The 25,625-nt window shown below is 55.0% G+C and overlaps 10 protein-coding genes across 10 annotated transcripts; 7 read left to right on the forward strand and 3 right to left on the reverse strand.

Annotated features, from left to right (window-relative positions):
* Positions 1 to 53: 53 nt before the first annotated feature.
* On the reverse strand, positions 54 to 1,711 carry K452DRAFT_279374 (uncharacterized protein; the record flags this gene model as incomplete). The annotated part of the gene is made up of 3 exons (XM_033539415.1): positions 54 to 788; positions 841 to 1,413; positions 1,474 to 1,711. 3 exons carry the CDS (start codon positions 1,709 to 1,711, stop codon positions 472 to 474), a joined length of 1,128 nt encoding a protein of 375 aa, XP_033392534.1. The 3' UTR covers positions 54 to 471.
* A 997-nt stretch (positions 1,712 to 2,708) lies between these two features.
* On the forward strand, positions 2,709 to 4,330 carry K452DRAFT_117195 (uncharacterized protein). The gene is made up of 3 exons (XM_033535119.1): positions 2,709 to 3,326; positions 3,377 to 3,756; positions 3,822 to 4,330. Exons 1-3 carry the CDS (start codon positions 3,006 to 3,008, stop codon positions 4,165 to 4,167), a joined length of 1,047 nt encoding a protein of 348 aa, XP_033392535.1. The 5' UTR covers positions 2,709 to 3,005; the 3' UTR covers positions 4,168 to 4,330.
* Positions 4,331 to 4,710: 380 nt separating this feature from the next.
* On the forward strand, positions 4,711 to 6,971 carry K452DRAFT_236852 (uncharacterized protein; the record flags this gene model as incomplete). The annotated part of the gene is made up of 4 exons (XM_033537541.1): positions 4,711 to 5,067; positions 5,131 to 5,736; positions 5,811 to 6,035; positions 6,078 to 6,971. 4 exons carry the CDS (start codon positions 4,711 to 4,713, stop codon positions 6,969 to 6,971), a joined length of 2,082 nt encoding a protein of 693 aa, XP_033392536.1.
* Positions 6,878 to 7,717, forward strand: K452DRAFT_292054 (uncharacterized protein). Its single transcript, XM_033541296.1, has one exon. The coding sequence runs from the start codon at positions 6,971 to 6,973 to the stop codon at positions 7,448 to 7,450; it is 480 nt and encodes a 159-aa protein (XP_033392537.1). The 5' UTR covers positions 6,878 to 6,970; the 3' UTR covers positions 7,451 to 7,717.
* A 170-nt stretch (positions 7,718 to 7,887) lies between these two features.
* Positions 7,888 to 9,243, forward strand: K452DRAFT_312840 (uncharacterized protein; the record flags this gene model as incomplete). The annotated part of the gene is made up of 1 exon (XM_033543595.1): positions 7,888 to 9,243. One exon carries the CDS (start codon positions 7,888 to 7,890, stop codon positions 9,241 to 9,243), a length of 1,356 nt encoding a protein of 451 aa, XP_033392538.1.
* Positions 9,244 to 12,585: 3,342 nt separating this feature from the next.
* K452DRAFT_322159 (uncharacterized protein) lies at positions 12,586 to 16,696 on the forward strand. Its single transcript, XM_033544474.1, has 2 exons — positions 12,586 to 16,062; positions 16,115 to 16,696. The coding sequence occupies exons 1-2, from the start codon at positions 12,614 to 12,616 to the stop codon at positions 16,560 to 16,562; spliced, it is 3,897 nt and encodes a 1,298-aa protein (XP_033392539.1). The 5' UTR covers positions 12,586 to 12,613; the 3' UTR covers positions 16,563 to 16,696.
* Positions 16,697 to 16,892: 196 nt separating this feature from the next.
* On the reverse strand, positions 16,893 to 18,676 carry K452DRAFT_117242 (GMC oxidoreductase). Its single transcript, XM_033535120.1, has one exon. It carries the CDS (start codon positions 18,440 to 18,442, stop codon positions 17,072 to 17,074), a length of 1,371 nt encoding a protein of 456 aa, XP_033392540.1. The 5' UTR covers positions 18,443 to 18,676; the 3' UTR covers positions 16,893 to 17,071.
* Positions 18,677 to 19,871: 1,195 nt separating this feature from the next.
* On the forward strand, positions 19,872 to 21,722 carry K452DRAFT_236843 (uncharacterized protein; the record flags this gene model as incomplete). The annotated part of the gene is made up of 4 exons (XM_033537540.1): positions 19,872 to 20,297; positions 20,406 to 20,629; positions 20,705 to 21,401; positions 21,483 to 21,722. The coding sequence occupies 4 exons, from the start codon at positions 19,872 to 19,874 to the stop codon at positions 21,720 to 21,722; spliced, it is 1,587 nt and encodes a 528-aa protein (XP_033392541.1).
* Positions 21,723 to 21,859: 137 nt separating this feature from the next.
* On the reverse strand, positions 21,860 to 22,831 carry K452DRAFT_302427 (carbohydrate esterase family 8 protein; the record flags this gene model as incomplete). Its single annotated transcript, XM_033542586.1, has 1 exon — positions 21,860 to 22,831. The coding sequence occupies one exon, from the start codon at positions 22,829 to 22,831 to the stop codon at positions 21,860 to 21,862; it is 972 nt and encodes a 323-aa protein (XP_033392542.1).
* A 651-nt stretch (positions 22,832 to 23,482) lies between these two features.
* Positions 23,483 to 24,740, forward strand: K452DRAFT_279386 (glycoside hydrolase family 28 protein; the record flags this gene model as incomplete). Its single annotated transcript, XM_033539416.1, has 2 exons — positions 23,483 to 23,868; positions 23,933 to 24,740. The coding sequence occupies 2 exons, from the start codon at positions 23,483 to 23,485 to the stop codon at positions 24,738 to 24,740; spliced, it is 1,194 nt and encodes a 397-aa protein (XP_033392543.1).
* Between the last annotated feature and the right edge of the window lie 885 nt (positions 24,741 to 25,625).

The following is a 25,625-nucleotide window of genomic DNA, read 5'->3' on the forward strand; positions in this document are numbered from 1 at the left end:
TGCAACTACCCTTCACCCATGGCTCCATCAACATACAGCAGCTTTGGCACCCCGCCAATCCAATCACTCGACACGCCGTGTGGCACTCGTAATTTGCCATTGCCGGAAGAACATGCATCAATGCCTGCCAATGCATCCGACGAGACAGCGAGCAACAGTACATACCAGCCAAACTTAAGCGGTCAATGATCCATCACATCAAAGTCGCGCAAGTTGATCGGCTTCTCTTCGGGACGCAGGCATCCTGTCAAGGGCATTGTCCGGTGCAAGAGCAGTGGTTGGTGGTGCAAACGCACCGATGCTGGAAATAAGCCATGCGATGATGCTCCAGCGACGACATCGAAAAACTACCTGCGCGTATTTTCATTAAGCGCGCAAGTTTGGGGAAGTGAATCTGATTACAATTACCAATGCTTTATTCAAACCCTTCGTTCACATCCTTCGTCAATCACTGCCCGGACATCCTTGTCCCTAATTCGGCTTGAGCCTTGCTTCCACAATACTCATGGTCGTACCCTGCGCCGGCCATACTTTTACGAGCTCCAGACCGACTGAGTCCAGCAATGACCGCCAATCTCTCTCCGTACGCTCTGTGCCTCCGAAGCTCAGCATACATTGATCCATCCAGGCCGCCAATGCATCAGCGCCTTTGTTCGGCACAACCATTTCTGCCAACAATAAACGCGATACTCCAGGTGTCATGGCCTCGACGATGTGCTTTAGAATTATCCGGGACTCATTATCGGGCCAATCGTGGAAAATGCGGCGGAAATAGTAAGCACGTGCGCCTGTTGGCATATGTCAGCTACGGATCGCGCTGTTGGCAGCTTCAACACCTACCTTTGATAGGTTGCGGTTTGAAAAAGTCGTGTCCCATCCTGGTAATTCCTGGCGTGGGATGATCGATGTCATCCAAGACAGTCTGACGGTCTTGCAGCACGAATTTGCCCTTCAGGCCGGGCGTGGCGGCCTTGATCTGGTTAATCACGTGGCCCTTTCCTCCACCAATATCGACAAATGCCACGCTGTCCTCGTCATTTGTGATCTTGCTCAGCTCCTCCTCAAAATGGAAAGTTCCTATGGTCGCCAGTCCCGAGCTCTGCGCAGACATGGACGTGTTGAAACGGCTGAATCGGTCCGGTATCAAAGCGAGGTAGTCGAACATACTCTTACCGCCGGTTTGGTGGTACATCTCGTACGGGTTGTGCGTAATGGACAATTTGTTCTCGAAGCCATCGCGCTTGAGGAATTCGTGGATCCTAGCCATCGGGCCCATGAATTCATCGACCATGAGCGTGAACACGGCACGCAGTCCCGGGTTCAGGTAGGCCTTGGACATTTCGGTGTGTGCATACTGCATCTCACCCGTCTCCTTGAAGGGACCCCAAGGGGTGACGGCGCGAAAGAGGCGAACTGGAGGTGTATATTAGCCTGTGGTCCCAGGAGGCTCGAGATGTTCGCCCGCGAGCTCACCCAATATTGGCATGTCGACCTTGCACTTTGCAGCCAGCTCTTTAGCGGAAATAGGCGTCTCATCCTGCGGCATAGCTTCGAAGACGCCCATGTCCATCAACGCTCTGAGAGACCCAATAGACGCCATATGCTCGAAGTGCGAGAACAGCATGTCCGTGGGACCACGGATCCGGTTTGTCAGACTCATGACGCTGTCAAGCAATTCCCGCTGTGAATCAGTCACAGCCTGCCTCGCCATGGCATTGTTGTCATTGTGTGTCGTGTTTTCCGTCGCCAAAGCGCGAAAGTGGGTGTCAGCGAGGGCATTCACTTGCGCCAATGCTGCTTTGATTGCTTCTGTCTGTTGTGCCATTGTTGAGGTCGTATTGCGCAAGAAAATTGACGTGCCAGGATCACGAAAATCATCTGGGAAGTATGCGATTATATCATGCCGGCCTCTCCGCGGAACGGTCAAAACAGGAGAGAGCTAACCGATGGCTCGTGGCTACCCCCCATGGGAAATCGCAGATCTTCAAGACCCTTCCGCGGAGCGTATGCACGATGATGTGCCATCCTAGAAGTCTGGTTAAAATTGTAGTCGACAATACTGGGATGCGGCCTCCAAGGACCCATCCTCTACCCGTGCAGATTGCACACGCTGCGAAATCAGGTGTACAATAGCCGTGTCGAAATGTCTCACAGACGGATATTCCCCTTCACATCTGATCGCCTATGTCCGAAATGCCGAGGATGCAGAAGACTGGAGTCGTCTCCACAATCAGGCAACGTCCCAGTCGGGCCGCCCACCACGGGCCGATCGGCTGATGGCCTCCCCGTCCTCGCGCACCGCCCGAGGCGAAGGGGCTCCGTGGATCCGGAGATCGATCACTGGCTGGCTGGCTCAATATCAGGGGTTGTTGTAATCTGCAACACGAGGGTTGCGTTTGTTCCTGCATAGGGATCCGCAAAGCGTTCGGTGAGGCCACTGTACCGGCCGTTGCGCAAGATAAGGGACTGCCAAAATCTTGAACTACGTCTTGCAGACGTCAGTCGCGAAGAATAAATGATGCAGGACTTTCCTGGACAAGTTCAGATTACCGAGACACAAATCAGCGGCGTCACGTCTTTAATACTCGACCGGCCTGACAAACTTTGAGCCAGCTCCCGATTGATTGCTATCAAAATACTCATGCGGCAGTGAACCTGGTTCCGAAAGATTTTTGGCCCCCAAAAGCCTCATTGTTCGAATGGCCACTGGCCAGACCCCCAGGCACTATTCCTTCCGAGAGTTAACCGGAACCGAGGCCATGGCCAGCCCTGTGTTGCATCTATTCTCGAAGAATATCCAACCGAGTGATCGGTGAAGATCATGCTATGCATTCTTCACACGCATTGATTCGAAACATGATCTACGTCCGTACTCCAAGTTGACATGGTCAGTACATTGCGCCTCCAGTATAGAACCACCCGTCTTCGCCGCCCTTTTCATGTCTTCTAGCGTTTGCTCTGTTTCCAACGCCAACTTCATGTCCTGACCCTCTCACTCTGGGGCGATGACCTATTCCGCCGAATACCTGCAGCCTGCAGCTTCCCCGCCGCCTGGCGTTACTCAAAACTTCGTAAACTCCGAATCCCTTGCCGGTGAAGTGCGAGTCTACACTCTCTTTTCCTGCTGCCTTGCAACGTTCTTTCTTATCTTGAGACTCTTCGCGCGCTGTCATGTTCTCCGTCTTTTTGGCTGGGATGATTTCCTAGTGCTCATTGGCCAGATCTGTGCTTGGATTTTTGGAATCCTCAGCATGGTAAATATAAAAAATGGGTACGGCATTCATATATGGAACCTTTCAGTGTACAAGGTCATCGCTTTTAAGAAGGTAAGCCGATAATTTGAAGCTTCCGTAACGTGGTCTAACATAATTATTAGTATGATCTCGCCGAAGAAAACGTCTACTGCCTCGGAGTTATGTTCATCAAGCTCTCGGTCCTGGTCTTCTACCTGCGCCTCAACCCCGACGAGACGTTCCGCAAAGCGACATTTTGTCTCATGGGCCTTGTGGTAGCCTACAATGTCCTCAGCATGATTGTCTTCACATGCGTTTGCGTGCCCGTTCGCGCACAGTGGGACGTCCTCATGACGAACGCCAAGTGCATCAATCAACTAGCCTTTGTCTACGCCAACGCCTCGCTGAACGTGGTGACTGATTTCTTTGGCCTTTTCCTTCCCATCCGCATGGTCTGGGACCTGCAATTCCGGAGCACAAAGCATAAGATCCTACTCCTGATCGCTCTTACTGCTGGGTCCTTGTAAGTCTCCACTCATACTCTTGCATCAAAAATCAACAGAAAGCATGTACTGACCGCCGACGCAGCGTGTGCATCCTCAGCATCGTCCGCATCATCACGACGCTCCCTTACAACAACAGCAACGACGTGACGTGGTACAAAGTCACGACGGCTAAATGGTGCATGGTCGAAATCAACGCCCTGACCATCACGGCGTGCATCCCGACGTTGAAACCACTGCTCAACGCCGCGTTCCCCACCGTCTTCGGAAGCACCAAGGATTCGTCGTCTGGACCTTCGGAGGGACAGGGCAGCATCCCTATAAATAACAGATGGTCGACTAAGAAAGGACAGCGCCTACGTGGCTACGATGACGAGGAACGTGCTATGAGGAAATATCTTCCGGACTGGGTCAAGGACACGAACACATAGATTGGGTGGGTAGTCGGTCGGGGAATTGCGGCGTTTAGGAGGAACACATGAAAGACGGTGTCATGGCAGAGACGACAAAAAAGCATCACGTATTATTCAAGAATTCAGCATCTACAGAGCCTACATGGCTATTTTTCCGCATCCCCCTCCATCAACGGTTTTGCGCGACAGTTTCACACCTAAAATTCTTCGCTTGGGATGAACAAAAAGCGGATAATGGTGAGTGATGGCTTGCCTGAGGTTTGAAGGGATTATTCTTTGAGATCGGCGTTGTTTGTCACCTCGCATAAGTACGTACCCGCTCAGAGGCATGCGTCAAAGCTAACACACTGCCTGATCTGGTTAGCGCGGCTTAACATTCACCTTCCATTCGTTTGAAGAATGGAAAATCCATCTCCCGACTTTCCTGAAGACACCAGCTTCCTGAACCTCTCCAACAACTTCCACATAACATCTCAACTGCCGACGAGACGGCACCAAATCACAGCTCACCCGCTCTCGTGGCCAGCACCCAACGCCACCATCACTACACTCACGCCCACCATGGCGTCCTCATCCCCGACCCTCGCAGACCCGACCATGCTTGCCAAGATCGACCGCCTTTCGGCCTGCAACGTCGGTCACCACATCAACCTGCCTCAGATCGTCGTTGTGGGTGACCAGTCCAGCGGCAAGAGCTCGGCGCTCGAAGGCCTCACTAACTTGCCCTTCCCCCGCGATAGCGGCCTCTGCACACGCTTCGCCACGCAGATCACGTTCCGTCGCTCTGCGCAGGCGAGTGTTGCTGTCTCGATCATCCCCAGCAAGAGCGCCGATGCCGCGCATGCGGAGAGAGTGCGCACGTGGCGCAAGGACTTGCCTGTGCTGGAGCAGATGGAGTTCGCGAATATTATGCGCGAGGTGATTATGAGTTGTTTTTCGAGTTTGTCTCATGAGGTGAAGTATGTATGCTAACGGGTGCAGGTTTGCGGCGTTATGGGGTTGTCCGTCAAGGTCGAAGCCAGCGACGAGTGTAAGACCTTCTCTGAGGACGTGCTCTGGATCGAGGTCAGTGGCCCCGAACAAGAACACCTCAGCGTCATCGATGTGCCGGGCATCTTCAAGCGGACGACGCAAGGCATAATGACCAAGGCCGACATCCAGCTCGTCGAGGAGATGGTGTATGGCTACATGCGCAACCCGCGCTCTGTCATGCTGGCCGTCATCCCCGCGAACGTCGATATCGCCACGCAAGCGATTTTGGAAATGGCAGAGGAGGTGGATCCGAAGGGCGAGCGCACCCTGGGCGTCTTGACTAAGCCGGACCTTATGGACAAGGGCGCTGAGAAGACTGTTGTTGATATGATCGAGGGTCGCAACCACAAGCTCACGCTGGGTTGGTGCTTGGTGCGCAACCCGGGCAAGTCTGAATACGAGGACTCGAATGTCGACAGAAACGCTATTGAGAAGAGGTTCTTTGCCAGCGTGGTGCCGTGGAACACGTTGAGCAAGGACAGGGTCGGCACGGAGTCACTTCGTATGAGACTGCAGGAGATTCTGGCAACTCATATCCGGCGCGAGTTCCCTAAGGTGTGTAGCCATCGTCTACTGAACATATGGGCGCGTGAGAGATATGCACGTGTGCAGAGCTTACCTCTAATTAGGTCAGAGCAGAAGTGAGCAAGAAGCTCAAGGAATGCAAAGCCATGCTCAAGGATCTGGGTATCCGCCGCGACACGGCTGCAGAGCAATCCAAGTACCTGATCGACATCGCTACTCAGTTCCAGAGCATCACGGACCTGGCGCTGGGCGCGCAGTACCACCGCAATGACGCCTTCGAAGAGGATCCATCACTGACGATCGCCACGGCGGTTGTGAGTCGCAACGACGTCTTTGCCGAGGCCTTTGAAGACTGAGGTCATACATATCAGTTCATGACCGAGCCTTCCGAGAAGAAGGAAGATGAAGAAAAGACCAAGGACAAGGACAAGAAAGTCAACACCCGAACCACGACGAACCACGACGAGTTGGACGACATCCAGCACGACAACGAACAGCTTTTCAAGCCCTACGAAGACGGCATTCTCTACTGGCTGAAGGAAATTTACCTTGCGACTCGCGGCTTCGAAATGGGCACCTTCGACCCCTCGCTCCTGCCCATGGCCATGAAATCGCAAACTAAGAAATGGGACGCACTCGCGCACGGCTACATCAGCGATATCGTTAACACAACCCACACATTCATAACGAACCTGCTGCAGCGCGTGTGCCCGGACCCGACAATCCGCGCGAACCTGATGTCCGTTCTGACTGACGAACTAACCACACGCTACACGATGGCCATCGCACAAGTCGACTTCATCCTGAACGTCGAGCGCGCCGGCATCCCTATGACGCTCAACCGCCACTTCGCCGAGAATCTGGACTGGAGCCGGCGCGAGCGCACCGAGCAAGCCGTCAGCGCTCTAGCCTTCAATGTAGAGAACCACGGCCGGATCGTCGAGCTGCTCGACCTCCTCGATAATCACCACCACTCCCTCAGCAACAGCGAGCAGATCGTGCGCGACCTGCACGACATTCTCTACTCCTATTACCAGGTCGCGCAGAAGCGCATTGTCGATGCCATCTGCATGCAGGCCGCAGAGTACCACCTCATCTGTGGCCCGGAGACGCCGTTGAAGCTGTTTTCGCCTCTGTTCGTGGGCGGGCTTTCGGCTGACCAGCTGGAGGAGATTGCGGGTGAGGATGCACTCGTGAAGCGTAAGCGCGCGCAGCTGATGAAAGAGATTGAGGATCTGGAGATGGGCCGTAAGATTCTGACTTGATGTGGGCGAATGACGGCTTGATGAACGAATGCCAAAGCCCACATCATCCAGTCTCGCCACCACTCAACACCTCTTTCAGTACCATCAACCACAACCGAAGACCACAAGTTTCCTACAGATTTCATCAAATGGCCCTAATCACACCTCACCAAACCCCTTGCACGACTCACCAAACTACCCGCAAAAAAACCCGTAACTCAAAAACCAAAGGCGTACACCCTCGCCCTCCCAAAACCTCTCGTAAAGAAGTCCCACCCGCCACACGCGCCTTTCTTACAGGCGCCGCACTCATGGGCGGCATCTCGCTGCACGAATTCTCCCGTAAAACTGGAATCCCGCTGTCGACGATTTCAGGCATCTTGACGCGTGCGCAGGAGCGTGCGAAAAAGACCGGGGTCCCGCTTTGGCAGCCTTATTGTTACGGGGATGGAAAAAGAGGGAGGGGTGTTAAGAAGGAGAAAGAAGGGGAGGATGGCTGAGGTTCCTTGGAGATGTTTTTGATTTTTCCTTTGTTCTTTGTTTTCTGGTGAGTCTTCTTTGTTGGTCGAACCTTTGTTCTGACACTGCTTCTATGGTGAACTCATTCACCGATGAGAAGATGCCGTTTTCTCTTTATCCCGGATTGTCTTTTAGTCCCACGACGTAAAACAATAGTGCAAGTTTGGAGGCACGGCTTCGACGATATTGGGACTTTCCTGTATGCGTAATTAGAACTTGGGTCAACCTTTGCTAAACCAGACTCATTATGACACTGCAGCGTGTTCAAACAAAGTATACATGAAGCAATAGATTACTGTCGTGTCTCGCGACAAGACTCTTCTAACACAACCAGGCGAATGTATATTAACCCAGCTACAGGGCTTTAGAAAATACTTATAATTCAGACACTTCAGAACGCACGCAGATCCAAGCAGGCATGGGCACACCAAGCAACATGCAACAATCTACCGGATTGGAGAGTCTTCCGAACGAGCTGCTGCTCATGATCAGCGACCACCTAGTCGAGTACGAAGACGATCGCATCAGCAGCCACACAATCCTGACCTATCCGACGAAGAAGTCACAAGACCACATCCTCAGCCTCCGCGGCGCATCGTGCAAGCTCCGCGACCTCAACACGCAGCACATGGCGGAAGTGATTGCAGCACGACCACTGAAGCTCGTCCACTCGGACCTGTCGAGGCTGCTAACGGTTCTGAAAGGCGACGCGACGCTAGCGGCGCGCGTGCAGACGCTGGGGGTCTCACCGGCGCAGCCAAGCGCGCACATTTTGCGCGTGCTCGAGAGCCCGGAGAAGGGCAGGAAGCCACCCGCGGAGCTGGTGGTGCAGTACCGGCGGCTGGTGGAGGAGCATCGGCTGCTGACCAAGCGGAACAACGACGTCAACCTGCTGCTGCAAGTCATGAGACTGCTGCCGGGGCTGCGGACCGGGCGGCAGCACCGCATGAAGGGGTTTACTCGCCAGGGCTGGGAGAAGACGCGGTTGGGCAAGTTCTGGGACCGCGAGTGCTGGGCCTGCAAAGCTGTTATGGCCGGCCGCACTATCCAGGTTATTTTCTGCATGCTGGACATTGCGCGCCCGGCGCTGGAGATGCTGGTTCTGCCCGACTCGTTCGTCATGAATGTCAAGCACTCGCTGCAGGGCGACTATGATATCGCGGCGCCGTCGCTGCGATGCAGTGTTCAAAAGCTGGTCTTCTGGACAGAACCCTTGAGGGCTGTGAGCAATAGGTGGGCGGTACACAACACGCCGGTCTTGCCCAACATCAAGGCGCTGGACTGGGGGATGCGCTTGCACTGCCGTAGCTGCTATAGCTTCTTCATGAAGAACACGCTCCAGTTCGAGCTTAAGCGGGGCGCGCTGAACGCGCTGAGGTTCATCCACGTCAAGCTGATGGCGGGCCAGGAGGCGGACCTCGCGGATCTGCTCATTGAACTCAGTGGGAAGCTGTCCCTGCGCCATGTCAGCGTAGACTTGTACGATAACTGGGATGGCTGGGACGTTATTGTGATGGCGCTGTGGGGCAAGATCATGTTGGACTCGTTGCTGTTTTACGGCATGGGGGCCGGCTATCTGCACCCGACCTTGGAGAATACGTCAATTCCAGGCGATGACTGGCCTGCTAAGCGCATCATGGTTATCTACGGCAACTCACCCTTTGAGATCCGCACGCAGAAGCCTGTCGGCGAGCTCTGGGATCCCTTCTGGGTACCGCTGAATGAGCGCTGGACGAGGGTGACGTATCCGAAGAACATACTTGGCGGTACGTAAAGGCGCCCAGGGAATTTATTAGACCTGCAGGCCGTCTTCAATTTGAGAACGCTTGAATGATTTGACAGCAGGAGTTTGATTGGGGAAGGTTTTTGAATGGGTTGGCGTTTGCGGTTTGTTTGGCATGAAATTGTTAGTCCTTACACAAATGCCATCTTGACATTTGTGCACTGTTTTCGCTGTTTACTGCGGATTTCTTAGCTAAATTGAAATTGTAACTTGTTTTGAGAAGAATTGAAATTAGTGACTGGTGATTTGGCACTCACGAGACTATACCACTGAAGTCATGCTGATTACCGCATAGCAGATTAAGGATTTAATGCCGAGCAAGCTCTACACGCTCAACCTCTTAGAAAACTATACCTAAACCGAGACACTGATCGCGTTCCTTGCGCCGTTCGCGCCCGGGCTCTAGTACCTGAAGCTGCAGGTGGATCCTCTGTGCGTGATGCGGTACTCGGTGAAGAAATCGATCCACCCGCCCATTAGCAATCTCGACTTGATTACGCTGTACCTACTTGGTATGGTGGAGTTTCTGCCGGATGGCCGTCTCCGCAAGCCGATTTTTCCCAGTCTGGGGGTACCGTACAATATTGCTCTTCGTATCTATGTCATGAGCTATCACGGCGCCCACTACGAGATGTGGTGCCGGCGGTACGTTCCTGGCTGGTGGAATAAGGCTACGCTTTGGACTCTGGACGAGTGGGCTGCGTCCCAAACATGCAATCACAGGCTCTTAGCCCCAATCGCTTGAAACGGTATGTTGCCTGGGAACTGTCCATGTTCTGGGGGACATGTAAGCCCGTACATCTTCGCCAGCCCTGCGTATCAACAACGGTGAATTAAAGCCCTGGTTGAGCCTGTAAGCGGCAAAGGTTTGCAGAACCTGAGATTGGAATAGCTAGTAGTCTACTCAATAGATTGAATTGAATGAACACGAAAATGCAACAATAATTTGTATTGACTCTGTGAAAAACGCCTTGGAAACTGACACGTATAATCCTAGAAGAGAACGTACTTGAATTCATAGGCGGGTAAGGTTGAGGGAGCGAAGAGACATCGCTTGTAGGTGTTGAAGCTGTACGTATTTGAAAGACGTCTAATCCCTTTTCTAGGGTATAAGGGGCGGCGATGATACGGTTCTTTATCTGTAGAGTTCCTGTAGTGCCGTCGTAATGGCAGTTAGTCTACTTATTCATTTCATAAAGCGAGGTCATGTTGAGTTCAAGGCTTAGGAAGTGATAGAAGTTAGTGGATATTATCCTAGCTTAGCGGTTGTTTAGTATCTTAGTGAATATAGTTACGTTGCCGCGGCCGACTGAGTAGCTAGAACTCCGGCTAAGCCCGTGAACTATAAACTGGGATAGGTTTGATCTTTATATAGTTGCTCGTCTTGCTACTGTTAAAGGTGAAGTCGTCGGTAGTATAAGAATTAACGAGCTAGTTATTCTTAAAGTCTGCTAGTAAGACGAGAGCGCTTTGATTAATAGTGAGGGCTGGAAACTTTATCTCTTAGTATTGTGACCGTAGTTGTAGTAAGTATACGGGTCCTTCGGTGAGCTAGAAGCTTTAGTGACCCTCTACGAAGATTAATTTATGTTCTGATGTGAGGCTTGAGAGCTGTTGCCATGGGCGCGCTTATTTCGCGGTAACCGCGGTGAGAATGTGAGGCGGGGAAATATGTAGTAGCAGTAGTAGGAGGTAAACTCCGTTTTCGAGCGACAGGTATCCTGGGGGTGAGCATGAAGCTCCTGAATTAAGTAGGTCAGCGGCTTTTAATGTATTCAGAATATCGGCCATCGTGTGCGCGTTAGTAGTGGGAGTGTAAGGAGGCTCCGGATCCCTGTGATGGAAGATGACTGGCGCGTAGCGCTTCAGCGCATGTAGCGTCGATCTGGTAATCTGATGGGTTAAATAAAGCTATCTTTGCGAAGTTGAAAGTCGTAACTTATCGATGAGGTTGAATTGTTCGTGTCGTTGAACTAATCAGACGTGGCGCGTTGAGAGTGCCGGGCTTATAACCTGTGAAGTAAAGTTGATGGGGACATTAAGCTATATTTTGGCTGCGACTAAAAACGTTTTACCTTCTAAAGGGGGTCCCTTTACAGCTAGTATAATTTTTTAATCCGATCGAGTCACCTACCTAAGCCAACTGCTACATCCGGTAGTAAGTAAAACCCCTAAAAATTCTTTTAGTTAAGAGAAGATACATCATAGCTAACTCGCCAACGTCCTTTACCACGAACTGAGGTCTACCGTCTAGCAAGATAGGGGATGATATAGGGTCCCTACAGAGTACTCCTTGCCTAGCTCCCAGCTCGAGTCCTGGGCATGGTTGAAAAGGTCTTAAGAGCACATACAGACTTGACATATCTTAACTGTATCTCTTCTTCCACTCCGTATAAGCATCACAATCTCGCAAAACGGCGAATCTCGCTTCACGGTGATGGACTTATTAGCTGAGAAAGCGGCGTAGGTTTGTTTCCTGGTGGGCATGTCGGGCGGTAGTGTATCCAGTGATAGAATCTGGTGGCGCCAGACCTCTCTGCTTGGTCGTACTTCCCTCGCAAGACGTATCTAGGAGACCCTAGAGGTGGTGCAGAGTAGGACTTTGTCTCCCCGTTGGTGCCGGCGGCCGGAGGTGTGAGGAGAGCGGCTCCAGCGGCGGCGGGGTTTGGCCCGCCGCTATACTGTACAACATAACATGACTCAGGCGCGCACGGGCGACGATCCGCCAACCACTTGGACACTCGGGCCACTCGGGCTCTGAAGCAGTGTAGAACGGTCGGAGGGACAGATGTTGTTACAATTTGCATGCCCATCGTAAACAACTTATCGAGCCATGAGCGCGGTCTCTGGACCCCCCAACGGAGTGATCTGTAGGGAGCGTTCTAAAGGTACCGTGAGCACGCGCGCATGATTCGGGGGAGCGCTTGGAAGCCACTGCCCTTCGTAGGTAACTTTGCTAACCACGAGCGCGGCCTCTATACCCACCAAGGGAGTGATCTCTGGTGAGCATTCTGAAGATACCATGAGCACATAGGCATGCTCCTATGAGCGAGATAATCTTCCAATCCGGAGCGACATGACATGGTTTGGCTTCTGCGGAGGGCCGCTCACTGTGGGATGAACGGCAATGGCTCCCATTTCGACTGTAGCAGATAGAGCCTTCAATCGGACTCTCGTCCGTCTCTTCTTCCCCTAGCCCGCCACTTCCTAGCGACTACCTGCCAAGCGTGGGACTGGCCGTGGCGCCATTGTCTCTCGGACATACAAATATCCGGGTGCTCGGCCAGATATTCTATCTCACGCCCGCCGCGCCACAACTTGACGTACCGCTGGCCTTTTCGACCTTCGAGCGATAACCGCCATGGCAGTCAAGATGCCGCTCGTCGACAACGAGCAAATACAGTCGGCTAGCCTTCACAATCCTCTGCCATTTTCACTTCATGCCTATATTTGGCCGTTCCTCGTCATTTGGCCCGCTTTCTTTGCCGTCTACCTCTCCCCGGCGCAGTACGAGAAGCACCTGGGCTCTCAAGAATGGACCTTTGTCTGGTCTGGCAGTATCATCACGATTCAGTCTCTCATCTGGCTCTCGACCCACTGGAATGTTGATCTGAAGGCCTTCTTTACTTCTACTAGGGCGAATGATGTCCGCAGCGCCCAGCTCATCAAGGTCATCCCCATCGCGAACGCTGGCTTGGCCGAGATTTGCAAGTTGAAGCGCGACAGCATCGGCGGCAGACAAAACGTTTCTTTCCTCTTCCAGAAGCGCCGCTTCTTGTATGATGCGGAGAAGAACTCTTTTGCGCCACTTTCCTACGCCCTCGACGCCGAACCCAAGCCTGCCATCAGCACCTTTCAAGAATCGCGCGGTCTTACATCTCCGGCGACCATCAAACACTTGGAAGAATACTATGGCGACAACTCATTCGATATTCCCGTGCCGACCTTCACCGAGCTCTTCAAGGAGCACGCCGTCGCGCCGTTCTTCGTCTTCCAAGTTTTCTGCGTCGGTCTCTGGATGCTGGACGAATACTGGTACTACTCGCTATTCACGCTGTTCATGCTGGTTGCCTTCGAGAGCACCGTTGTCTGGCAGAGGCAGAGGACCTTGAACGAGTTCCGCGGCATGAGCATCAAGCCATACGACATCTGGGTATACAGGGAGAACAAGTGGGTGGAGATTCAGAGCGACAAGCTGCTCCCGGGCGACCTTGTCTCCGTAGAGAGGACCAAGGAAGACGGCGGCGTTGCCTGTGATATGGCGCTCGTCGAAGGCTCAGCGATCGTTAACGAGGCTATGCTTTCTGGAGAGAGCACTCCGGTTCTGAAGGATTCCGTCCAGCTCCGTCCCGGTGATGCCTGCATTGAACCCGATGGTCTTGACAAGAATGCCTTTCTCTACGGTGGTACCAAGGTCCTTCAAGTCACTCACGGCAACCCTAGCGAAGATGCCCCGGACACGGTCCCCCAGCTGGCGTCTGGCGTTCCCCCGCCTCCGGATAAGGGAGCTATGGCCATCGTTATGAAGACCGGTTTCGAAACCAGCCAAGGAAGCCTTGTCAGAACTATGATCTACTCCACCGAGCGTGTTTCCGCAAACAACGTTGAGGCTTTGCTGTTCATTCTCTTCCTCTTGATCTTCGCCATCGCTGCCTCGTGGTACGTCTGGCAGGAGGGTGTTGCCAGAGATCGCAAGCGCTCTAAGCTTCTACTCGACTGCGTCCTCATTATCACCAGTGTCGTCCCTCCGGAACTTCCCATGGAACTCAGCTTGGCCGTCAACACGAGCTTGGCTGCACTCAGCAAGTACGCCATTTTCTGCACTGAGCCCTTCCGCATTCCCTTTGCCGGTCGTGTGGACGTTGCCTGCTTTGATAAGACTGGTACCCTCACTGGTGAAGATCTTGTCGTGGATGGTATTGCCGGCTTGAGTCTTGGTAAGCCTGAGGCCAAGTCGGAGCCGAATGGCGCTCAGACCGAGCTGGTCCCTGTGAACCAGGTTGGCCCTGATACTACTTTGGTCCTTGCTACTGCGCATGCTCTTGTTAAGCTTGAAGAGGGCGATGTTGTTGGCGAGCCTATGGAAAAAGCAACCCTCAGTGCTCTTGGCTGGAGCGTTGGTCGTCATGACACGCTGACTAACAAGTCTGTACACACAAACTACGCCGAGCTCGTTCAGATCAAGCGCCGCTTCCAATTCTCCTCGGCGCTGAAGAGGCAAAGTTCCGTCGCGACGGTTCTTGGACCCAACCCGAAGACTGGTAAGAAGGGCAAGAGCACGTTCGTCGGTGTCAAGGGTGCACCAGAGACCATCCGTAAGATGCTTACGACTGTCCCGCCTAACTACGAGGAGACTTTCAAATACTTCACCAGGAACGGTGGCCGTGTCCTTGCTTTGGCCCACAAGCGTTTGTCTACCGAGGATGAAATCAGCCAGAAGAGGATCAACGACTTGAAGCGTGAAGATGTCGAATGCGACCTTACCTTTGCTGGTTTCTTGGTTCTTCAGTGTCCGCTCAAGGATGATGCAAAGAAGGCTGTCCAGATGCTCAACGAAAGCAGCCACCGTGTTGTCATGATCACCGGCGACAATCCTCTCACAGCCGTTCATGTCGCCCGCCAAGTTGAGATTGTTGACCGGGATTGCCTGATTTTGGACGCTCCGGAGCATGATGAGTCTGGTGAAAACCTCGTCTGGCGCAGCATTGACGATACCGTCAGCATTCCGGTCGATCCCACCAAGGACCTTGCGAAGGACGTACTCGAAACGAAAGACATATGTGTTACCGGTTTTGCTCTTGCTAAGTTCAAGGACCAGCCCGCCTGGCACCAGCTCTTGCGTCACGCCTGGGTCTACGCCCGTGTTTCTCCTAAGCAAAAGGAAGATATCCTGGTTGGTCTCAAAGATGCTGGTTACACCACGCTCATGTGCGGTGATGGTACGAACGATGTCGGCGCTCTGAAGCAGGCTCACATTGGTGTCGCTTTGCTGAACGGTACCCGTGATGACCTGGACAAGATCGCCGAGCATTTTAGGATCAACAAGATGAAGGAGATTTACGAGAAGCAGGTCTCGGTCATGAAGCGCTTCAACCAGCCTTGCCCGCCTGTCCCTCCTCTTATTGCTCACATTTACCCTCCCGGACCCACAAACCCCCACTACGAAAAGGCGATGAAGCGCGAGGCCGACAAGAAGCTCACCAAGGGCGCCATCGCGGCTGGCGCGCCTCCTAACAGTAACGAAACCGAGAAGATCCCCACTATCACGACCCCCGGCGCGCGCGCTCTTCAGGAGAACGAAACTCCTGCCCAGCAGCGCCAGCGTCTCGCTCAAGAGAAGGCAAAGGGCTGGGCTGATAAGATCCAGTCCTCGATGATGGAATCTGAGCTTGACGAAAACGAGCCACCAACTATCAAGCTTGGCGATGCCTCCGTCGCTGCTCCTTTCACCAGCAAGCTTGCCAATGTCGTCGCTATCCCCAACATTATTCGCCAGGGCCGCTGCACGCTCGTCGCCACCATCCAGATGTACAAGATTCTCGCACTCAACTGTCTCATCAGCGCCTACAGTTTGAGTGTTCTTTACTTGGACGGTATCAAGTTCGGTGATGGACAAGTTACGATCTCTGGTATGATGATGAGCGTGTGCTTCCTGTCCATCTCCCGCGCCAAGTCGGTCGAGCAGCTGTCGAAGGAGCGCCCGCAGCACAACATCTTCAACTTCTACATCATCGGATCTGTCCTTGGCCAGTTTGCCATTCACATTGCGACGCTGATTTACATTTCGCAATACGTACAGCGCACCGAGCCGTAAGTAAACACCAGACTTCCGTTGACCGATCTAAGGCTAACAATCTCACAGTAAGAATACCGATATCGACCTGGAAGGCGAATTCGAGCCCTCGCTCCTGAACAGCGCCATCTACCTGCTGCAACTGATCCAGCAGATCTCCACCTTTGCCATCAACTACCAGGGTCGCCCGTTCCGCGAGTCGATCAGCGAGAACAAGGGCATGTACTACGGACTGGTTGGTGTGGCGTGCGTGGCTTTCAGCTGCGCGACCGAGTTCGTTCCCGAGATCAACGAGAAGCTGCGTCTGGTGCCCTTCAGCACCGACTTCAAGCTGACCATGACGACGGTCATGATCATTGATTATGCCGGCTGCTGGATCATCGAGAAGGTGCTCAAGGTCCTGTTTAGTGATTACAGGCCCAAGGATATTGCGATCCGTCGTCCGGATCAGTTGAAGAGGGAGGAGGAGCGCAAGAAGGCCGAGGCAGAGGAGGAGCTCCGCAAGAAGGAGCAGTAGGCGGTTAGCATGATTTGTATGAGTTGAAGAGGGATGGGGGTGCAGTGTTGTGCATAGATGATAGAAGGCCGTCTCGGTGGCCAATTCAATTTACCTTCAAAAACCGGGCTGACGTTTGCGAGTGTGTTCGCTTCCGTCACCACCAAGAGTGATTCATCGCCTTGCGAGATGAAAGGGAAGTACAGGTACAATGGCAGTGGTACGTGTGTGCTCCGAGGCCCTGTCACTCATATCCATGACTGAGACTTACAGCTAGACAGGGAGTATTCCATGGGGACTGCTCGCGTCCTTCCCGGTACATCACACCTGACGGCGGAAGGACGTTATACACCTCCAAGCCTACTTTCAGCCAGTCGGACCGGTGCAAGCCTAGGAGCGACAACCACAACCGCATCGCACAACTCTAGCTCCATCCGACCAGCCTCATCACGTCACACCTACCCGGCGTACAGTATGTACATGCACGGGCAGCAGACTCCATCCACCTACCTACCCACCTACATAGGTAGCTACCCCACAGCCTCCCCCCAAACACCCAAATCCTCCGCCAAAATCACAGCCGCCTTCTCCGCAATCGCATGCACCGTCGCCTGCAGATGCGCGCTAATCCGCAACGGCATAACGCTCGCGTCCACGACCCGCAGCCCTGCGACTCCCTGGACGCGCAGCCGCGGGTCGACGACCCCGTCGTCGCTCGAGGGTCCGAGTCCGAGCCTGCATGTCCCCGCCGGGTGCCAGTCGCTGAGCGTGTTTTGGCGCACCCAGGCGTGGTTTGTGGCCTTGTCCCTGGGCGAGACTGCGGACGAGGCTGAGGACGAGCCCTCAGCCAGACCCTCAGACAACCTCTCAGGCAGCCCTTCGGGCAGGCCTTCCGGCGGCCACACGCGCCGCTTTATTAGCCCTGCCAAAGGACGCGTGCCACAGATGCGCGCACCAAACGCCGTTGCCTTTGCCATAGCGTCGAGATCGACCTTGTCGCCCACACCGACATAATATCTCGGGTCTACCCGTGGAGGCGTATGGACCGTATTTGCGGCTTTTCCGGCCCCTCCAGCGTCGGTAGTAGGTGCGATATGCACGCTTCCGCGCGAAAACGGCAGCTGCAGAATCGTGAGTGTGGTGCCGTATTTTTTGTCCGGGAGAGGCGTGAAGTGCGGGCTCCAGTTGCCCGCTGAGGAGATGTACTCGGTTTGTGCTGGAGGCGGGATGCTGGGGGCGGGGTTGCTGGTTTGCAGTTGCGTGGCGGAGGGTGTGCTGGGGGATGAAGTGCGTGAAGGGGATGTAGGCGGGGGAGCAGGGGAGGATGGGCCGCGGTTGGGGTGGTTGCTGTGTGTTTGCCGTGTGGGTTGTGGAGGAGGGGTTTTTTGTCTGTCTCCGTCTTTGTCCTTGTCATTGTCTGATGCGACGCCAGAGTCATCGAGCTCGTGAATCGTAGCCGTCACTTCAACCCCACAAGCCAATAAATAAGTACCTAAGCAAACCATCATACACACACACACACACAACCGCACGCAAACAAAACGACACGACTCACTAAAATAATCCTGCAGCCCCTCGCTCACGCACCGATTCGCAACCTTAACCTCCAACACCGCCGCATCACCAATCCCAGACAGCTCCAGCAGCTGCGGCGAATTGACACTGCCAGCCGCAAGCACGACCTCGCGCCCCGCCGCAACCGTCAGCACTTCGCCGTCCTTCTCGTACCGCGCGCCCATGACGACGCGCAGGTTCGACCTGTGCGCTACAGGCGCGTCGTACGCGCTCGCGGCGTGGGCTCTAGCACCGGGAGAGGAAGCGTTAGTGGACGACTTGTCGGTGGCGCAGGCAGGCTTGATCGAGCACAGCGTCGTCCATACCCTGACATTGTCGCCCGCCATGTGCGTCTCGTTGGCGCGGACGCCCAGCGCGTTCAGCGTGGCGTGCCAGTGCTGCCCGCTAGGTACCTAGTGTAGGAGACGGGGACGGGGCCGAGGGCGGAGGGCGCGGCGGGTGCGCGCCTTGTGCGGCTTTTGCTGGGCTACCTAGGTGGGGAGGGTGGGGTGAAGGCCTCGGCGGCTTGGTAGAAGGGTCTTTTACTAAGTCAGCACTGTACTGCCACTTTTTCCTTCCTTACCTTCCCTCCAGTACACCGCCCCCATACCCCCAGAGAAACAGCAACAAAACAAGCATAGGTACTCACAGCATGCCCTCCCATCCCCACCCCCTTCCCCCCTCCTCATCAGCGCCCAGCACGTCCGCCCACGCATCCAAATCCCGACACTACGCCATAAAGTTAACGGGGCACTCGAGCCTCCGAGAACGCGGTCCCGCGCCCACTTGACGCGGCTCTGTCTTGAGGCCCAGTCTACGGCCTGTTGAGCACGTCGCCCCAGCGCGCCGGGTCGTCGATCTCGCTAAAGAGGCTGCGCGCTGCGGGGCCGGCTTCGAGCACGAGGATCGTGAGGCGTGCGTGCGCGCTTAGGCGGGAGGCGAGGGCGAGGGAGGCGGTCTTGCAGCCGAGGATGAGGATGGAGGGCTGGGGGTTTTTGTTTTTCTTGTGCGTTGGGGTGGGAGAGAAAGTCGGATCGAGGGGGAGTGGGGCGCTGTGTGATGTAGGCGTTAGTGGTGAGACAATGGAAGATAGATAACTTTGCTGTGGATGCGTGTGCTTGATAGGTAGTGTTTTATATAGGTGGGCGAGCGGGGTAAGGCGCCGTCTTGCATGCTGCATGTCGTGCCCCGCATGGTTGTACATGTGATAGGCACTGAGATGATTCCCCTAGCCCATGTGATAGCATACCAGTCAACCTATATAATGTACTTTCTACCCTTAGATGGTTTATATCCTCATGTCTTTGTAAGTGCCCTTTATACTCTTCACATATATTATTTTCGTACACTTACAGAAGACTTAATTAGGTACTTCTCTACATTTTAGCTTAATATCTTCTAATACTATTATATCCCACCTAGTCTTTCTTCTACATGGTTATATAGTGTCTGCTGACTGTAGCCTAATAGTCTGTTATAACTACCTAAGAATTACCTAGTAGGTATAGTAGATTCTACTTCATACGTGGGCGAAATACCTAGAAGGAGTGGGTAAATTATCCGACGTCTTGTATAATGCAGGCGTGAAAGGTGAGACTGGGCTAGATAAAGTTAACATACGTTTGGACATGTCGTGCCCCGCGTGGTCGCACATGCGATAACTATGCCTGCAAGGAGTGACGATCAGCAAGCTAAATTGATGCGACAGACCGTACTTGCTCTTTATCCTCGACATCAAGTCCTTTCTGCAGCCACTGTCCGTCCACAGTATTGGCAATGGAGCTCGCCGCCACCACCCCACCACCCCCACAACCAACCGACCCGGAAAAAGCCACAACCACAACCACCAACGCCACAACCCACACAACCCCATCCCCTACCGTCACCGTCATCACCCCACCTAAGCATACGCAATGCTTGTCCCTCCTCGCACGCCTCACCCGCTTCGAGACGCACGGCATAGCACGCGTGCCGCCCTCAGAGCGCCAAGCGCCCTCAAAGATAAACTACGCGCAAATCGCACTGCTGTGGTTCAGCGCGAACACGACAGCTAACAACCTCGCCGTGGGGCTAATGGGGCCGCTGGTCTTCGGGCTCGGCTTCACGGACGCGGCGCTCTGCGCTGTGTTTGGCGCCGTCTTGGGTGCGCTGTCGACGGCGTACATGGGGGTTTGGGGCGCGCCGAGCGGGCTAAGGACGGTGGTGAGTGAGTACTGAGTGGGCGATTGAGCGTGTTTTGCTGGAGGGGTGGGGAAGCCAGTGTGTGTGTTTGTGTTTGTGCTGACTGGTCGTGTGTGCGTGTGCGTGCAGGTGCTGCTGCGCTGCTTTATGGGCTTCTATCCCTCGATGGTCTGCTGTTTGTTGAATATCGTCCTCATGGTCGGCTACGGCACCATCGACTGCATCATCAGCGGCCAGATCATCGCGGCTGTCAGTGACGAGCGGCTGTCCATCGCCGTGGGCGTCGTGGTGGTCTCCGTCGTCGTCGGCTTCATCGCCGTGCTTGGCCTTCCTGTCTTCCACCTCTACGAGCGGTACGTACTGCACACGCGCATATCTACATCCACCCCAGAAACGGCATAAACCCTAACCCCCCGCCCCCACCACAGCATCGCCTGGCTCCCACAACTGCTCGCCCTCTTTGCCCTCATCGCCAGCGCCCAGCCCTACCTCACCACCTCCTCCTCCACCTCCACCACGCACACCACACGCCCCGCCCTCCCTGCCGCGCGCCTATCCTTCCTCTCCCTCGCCCTCTACGTTCCCAACTCCTGGGCAGCCGCGTCCTCCGACTTCGCCGTCAGACTCCCAGCCACAACGCCTCGCAGGCACAGCTTCTTCCTCACGCTGGCGGGGCTCCTCCCCGCCTTCACGCTCGTGAACGTCATCGGCGTCGCGCTGGGCGCCACCATCTCCTCTACCTCCCCACCCACCACCTGGGCCGCCGCAAACGCTACCTCCACAGGCGCGCTGCTCGTCACCGTACTCGCGCCACTAGGCGGCTTCGGCCGTTTCTGCGCCGTCCTGCTTGCGCTGGGCAGCGTCGCGAACGCGGTGCCCGGGACGTATAGCGCGGGGCTAGGGTGCGAGGTGCTGGCGGCGCGGCGCGCAAGAAGAGTGCCTAGGGCTGTGTGGGCGGCGGGGGTGGCGGGGGCACAGGCCGCGTGCGCGCTTGCTGGAAGGGAGAGCCTGTTTGCTGTGTTTGGGAACTTGCTGCCGCTGATGGGGTACTGGGTTATGGTTATGGTGTGTGTTGTGGGGCTGGAGCATGCGTTTTTTCGGGGGCGGGGGTGGGGGTGGGGGTGGGTGGGGAGGAGACTGCTGGGAGGGAGACTGGTGGGAGGGAGAGAGAGAGGAGCGGAACCAGCGCCGCTGCAGCTAGGCGAGCACGTGTGGGCGAACTGGGAGGATCGCGCGTCACTGCCTGCTGGCATCGCGGCCGGCGCGGCGTTTGCGGCTGGCTGTGCGGCTGCCGTCGTCGGCATGTGCCAGGTGTGGTTTGTAGGGCCATTGGCGCGTCTTGTAGGGCCTGATGGCGCGGATGTCGGCGTCTGGGTAGCGTGTGCAGTTGTGGTGGTCGTGTATCCGCCTCTGCGGGCGTGGGAGATGAGGAGGTTTGGAAGGTGAGGTACATAAGCTGAGCGAGGGTGTTAGTGGGAAGACATTGTGAAAGGTTGTTTTGTTTCTGCGATATAGCTAGATAAAGAGAAGGTATAACAAACATGATGAAAGAGAATGGAAGCAAACTCAAGGGAGCAAACAAGCTAGTAGCTCGTATCGATCCAGCTCAGCGCATCACTCCCCAGCACCGTCTCCCTGTCCACCGCCGCCGCCAACTCGCTCAAATACTCCCTCTCACCCGTATCCGCGCCCGCGCCTTCATTATTAAACTCATAAAACGCGGGCGTCGCACCCTCAGCCATGGGTTTCCACCCCGCTTTATTAACCACAGCACCCAGCTTTGAATTCTGGAACGCCACGCGCGCAAGCACGCGCCAAGGGCGTCCAAGATAGACCTTTCCATCGAGGTCACTCGCGCCCGTCACCGTGCTGTGGTCGAAAACATACCACGTGTTTTCCGGGGAATCGGCTTCTCGGGACGAGGCAGTGATGGTGCCTTGCCCAATGCTCTCGAGCACGCACTCGCCGAACCAGGCCGCCGCTGCGCCGAAGACGTAGTCTTTCGCGCCGACGATGTGCGAGTTGCTGTAGTACTGCGTGCCGTGCTTGGCGTACAGCGTGTCCTGGTACCCCGAGAAAGCGCAGGCGTAGAAGCCGAGGCGGTCAGCGTTGGCCGTGAGAGCGACGGCTTGCGCGCCTTTGCCGTAGCCGTTGCTGATGTTGATATTGTAGAGCGCGACGCCGTCAGCGACGATGTTGACGGTGGAGCTCTTGTCGAGGCCGCCGGCGTCGGGGCTCGAGATTGTGTGCGTGATTGTGACGGTGTTTTGTGCGTACGTGCTGCTGTCGGTTGTCTCGCCGTAGATGGTGAGCCCGCCGCTGTAGTTCAGCGTGACTTGTTCCGTGTAGGTGCCCGCGTGCATGAAGATGCATGCGGCGCCGCCGCTGGCGCCTAGTGCGTTCAGCGCGGAGCTCAGCGTGCTGTGCGATGCGTTGCTGGCGCCGATGGTGAGGCAGCCGGCTGGTGCGGTGGTGCGGGAGACGCGTTTTTTGAGGGGGGAGGAGAGGGCGGGGAGGGCGCTGAGGAAGAGGGTGAGTACAGTGGGGATATGCATTGTGGAGAGGCGTTAGAAGGCGAGACTGGGGTAGATCGACGAGATTTATACACTGTAACTAGGCATCTTAGGTAGCTTATACAATTGCGCGCTTAAATACTCACTGACGCTCACTGTGGCTGCGAGCCAGGATAGCACGGCGAGCGGGCCGAGAAGACGGAAGACGGAAGACAATATAAAGATTAGCGCCCGCATGAAGCGTGCAACAGTGGCGTCATTCGAGACAGTAAGATGTGGAGCTGAAGAAAGGCGGGAGTTTCCATCCCTGCAAGGCAGTGTGGGCGCTGAGTGGTGGACGGACAACGACCAAACAGGCGCACCACCAAGCCGCCTGTCGGCCCGCGCGCTCAATTTGCATTTCTATGCGCATCATCTGCCTCCTCACATGCTCGAAACGGCGGCTTCGCCGTCCGCACCCCGCCGGCCCTAATTTCGGTCGGGGACGTTGCCTGTTGAAACACTCGCGTTTCGTCCGCTTGTTCTCCCGTCGAGCTTGCGCCTATATATACATGATTGCCAAGCGGGATGGCGGTGCTGCAGACAGAGCCTCCCCAGCAAGTCCTTTCGTTCTTTTTTGTGTCGTGTTTCTCCGCATAAATCAATCTTTGAGTCTGTATTTTCTCATCACCACATCCCAGCATGCACTCTTCCATGCTCTCGACCCTGGCGGTCTTCAGCGCCGCAGCCGCAGCCCTGCCCGCTTCATCTGTCCGGCTGGCTCCACGTGCAGCCTGCACTCCCGAGGCCGGCGGCTCCGCCTCGACAGACGACGTGCCAGCCATCACGTCCGCGCTGACCAAGTGCGGGAACGGCGGCACAATTGTTCTCCCCGCGGGGACGACGTACTACGCGAACAGCGTGCTGGATTTCGAGGGCTGCAAGGGCTGCGACTTCCAGATTGAGGGCACGCTCAAGTTCTCCGATGATACTGACTTCTGGAACGGCGAGCGCGCAATGATAAACGTGAAGAAGATCGACGGGGCCAAGATCCGCAGTCTGACTGGCTCGGGCGTTATTGATGGTAATGGGCAGGCAGCGTAGGTTACGCATGAGCTGAGAGAGTGTGTATGTAGGAAAGAGTGCTGACACGCGACTTTGCAGTTGGGACCTCTTCGCCAAAGACAAAGACTTTGCGCGGCCGACGCTGGTCTACATCTCCGGCAGCAACGACATCACACTAACGAACATTGCGCATAAAGACGCGCCGAACGTGTTCATCTCGGCGCGCGACGACAGCAAAAACGTGCACTTCTCGGACCTGAGCTTGAGCGCAAAATCGACATCCGACAACGAGCCCAAGAACACAGACGGCTTCGACATCGGCGCGGCATCGTACGTGACGGTCAGCAACGTGACGGTCGTCAACGACGACGACTGCATCGCCTTCAAGCCGGGCGCGGACTTCGTCACCGTGACCGATGTCACCTGCACCGGCAGCCACGGCATCAGCGTCGGCTCGCTGGGCAAGGGGTCGCCGGACACAGTGACGAACGTCTACGCAGGGCACATCACGATGATCGACTCGACCAAGGCCGCCGGCATCAAGACGTACCCGACGGATAACGGGCATCAGACTAGCACCGTCTCGAACGTGACGTTTGAGGATTTCACCGTCAAGAACTGCGACTACGCGTTCCAGATCCAGAGCTGCTATGGCGAGGACGACGAGTACTGCGAGAGCAGCCCTGGCGACGCAAAGTTGAGCGGCGTGGTGGTCAAGGGTTTTACAGGCACTACGAGCGATAAGGAGGATCCCGTTACGGCGAACTTGAACTGTGGCGAGGAGGGAACTTGTGGTGTTTCTTTCTCTGGCTGGGAGGTCAAGGCCCCCTCGGGTAAGAATGAGGTTCTTTGCGCTAATACGCCCAGTGACTTGGGCGTGGAGTGCACGGAAGGTGCGTCTGGTTGAGCTCGATGGGAGCGTCTGGTTGAGCGCGCTATGGTAGATGTGTGTATGTGTGTATGCAGAAGTCTTTGCAAAACAATATTATCTTACAATGCACATGTACATGTTCAACCATCCCACCCAGAAAGCGTCGAGCACTAACCAGGCGCAGACACTTCACACTGCCCAACCCCGTCATACCAGCTTCTCAAAGCCAGCTTCGTTAACAGACATTATCAGTGTTTGCGGCTGAGGCTTAAGAACCACCACCACATAAACTACCACGCCAGCCCAGAACGGCAACCAGCTCTAAGGTCGAACGTCTAGGAGTCTGCGCGCGGGGGGTTAGTAAGCCAGCAGCAACGTCGGCCGAAAAGGGTAACAGGCTCTCCAAGGTCGAACGTCTGGGTGCTGGCACGCGGGGGGTTAGTAAGCCAGCGATAGGGATCTCTTATCGGGTCTACGACGGTGCGGGAGCAAAATCTTGCTAGAACTAGTAGTCCTATTTACTTGTAGTAGGACTACGTATCTATGTCTGCCTCCTACGATGGTGCTTACCACCGATACGACGCTAAACACAAGCCTTAAACTTGAAGCCAGGAGATCAGGTGATCCTCATGCTCCACCACAGGTAGAGAGTATTAGGCCAGTCGAACAGAAGGCTGAGCCACCAGCGAACGGAACCATTTAAGGTATTTTGTTAGATCTGGTTCCCAGATGTCTCTACAAACCTCAAGTTAGCAAGCTGTAGGTCAAACACAAACCTGCAGGTCAGCAGTTCTTCGTTGCAAACAAGCAATCGATCATTTCTTTCAGTCAACGACTATAAGTAGTCGCTCATTCCTGTAATCAGCTTGTTAACACGTTCATCAATTCTTTTTGGTTTAAAGATTTAATATAATCAGTGCG

The sequence above is a fragment of the Aplosporella prunicola genome (assembly GCF_010093885.1).
Source record: "Aplosporella prunicola CBS 121167 unplaced genomic scaffold K452scaffold_38, whole genome shotgun sequence".
Taxonomy (NCBI): domain Eukaryota; kingdom Fungi; phylum Ascomycota; class Dothideomycetes; order Botryosphaeriales; family Aplosporellaceae; genus Aplosporella; species Aplosporella prunicola.

Coding starts and splice junctions, on each gene's coding strand:
- K452DRAFT_117195 (XM_033535119.1), top strand. CDS start 3,006: ATGACCTATTCCGCCGAATACCTGCAGCCTGCAGCTTCCCCGCCGCCT. Junction 3,327..3,376: donor AGGTCATCGCTTTTAAGAAG/GTAAGCCGATAA, acceptor CATAATTATTAG/TATGATCTCGCCGAAGAAAA. Junction 3,757..3,821: donor GCTCTTACTGCTGGGTCCTT/GTAAGTCTCCAC, acceptor CCGCCGACGCAG/CGTGTGCATCCTCAGCATCG.
- K452DRAFT_292054 (XM_033541296.1), top strand. CDS start 6,971: ATGTGGGCGAATGACGGCTTGATGAACGAATGCCAAAGCCCACATCAT.
- K452DRAFT_322159 (XM_033544474.1), top strand. CDS start 12,614: ATGGCAGTCAAGATGCCGCTCGTCGACAACGAGCAAATACAGTCGGCT. Junction 16,063..16,114: donor TACGTACAGCGCACCGAGCC/GTAAGTAAACAC, acceptor ACAATCTCACAG/TAAGAATACCGATATCGACC.
- K452DRAFT_117242 (XM_033535120.1), bottom strand. CDS start 18,442: ATGGCGGGCGACAATGTCAGGGTATGGACGACGCTGTGCTCGATCAAG.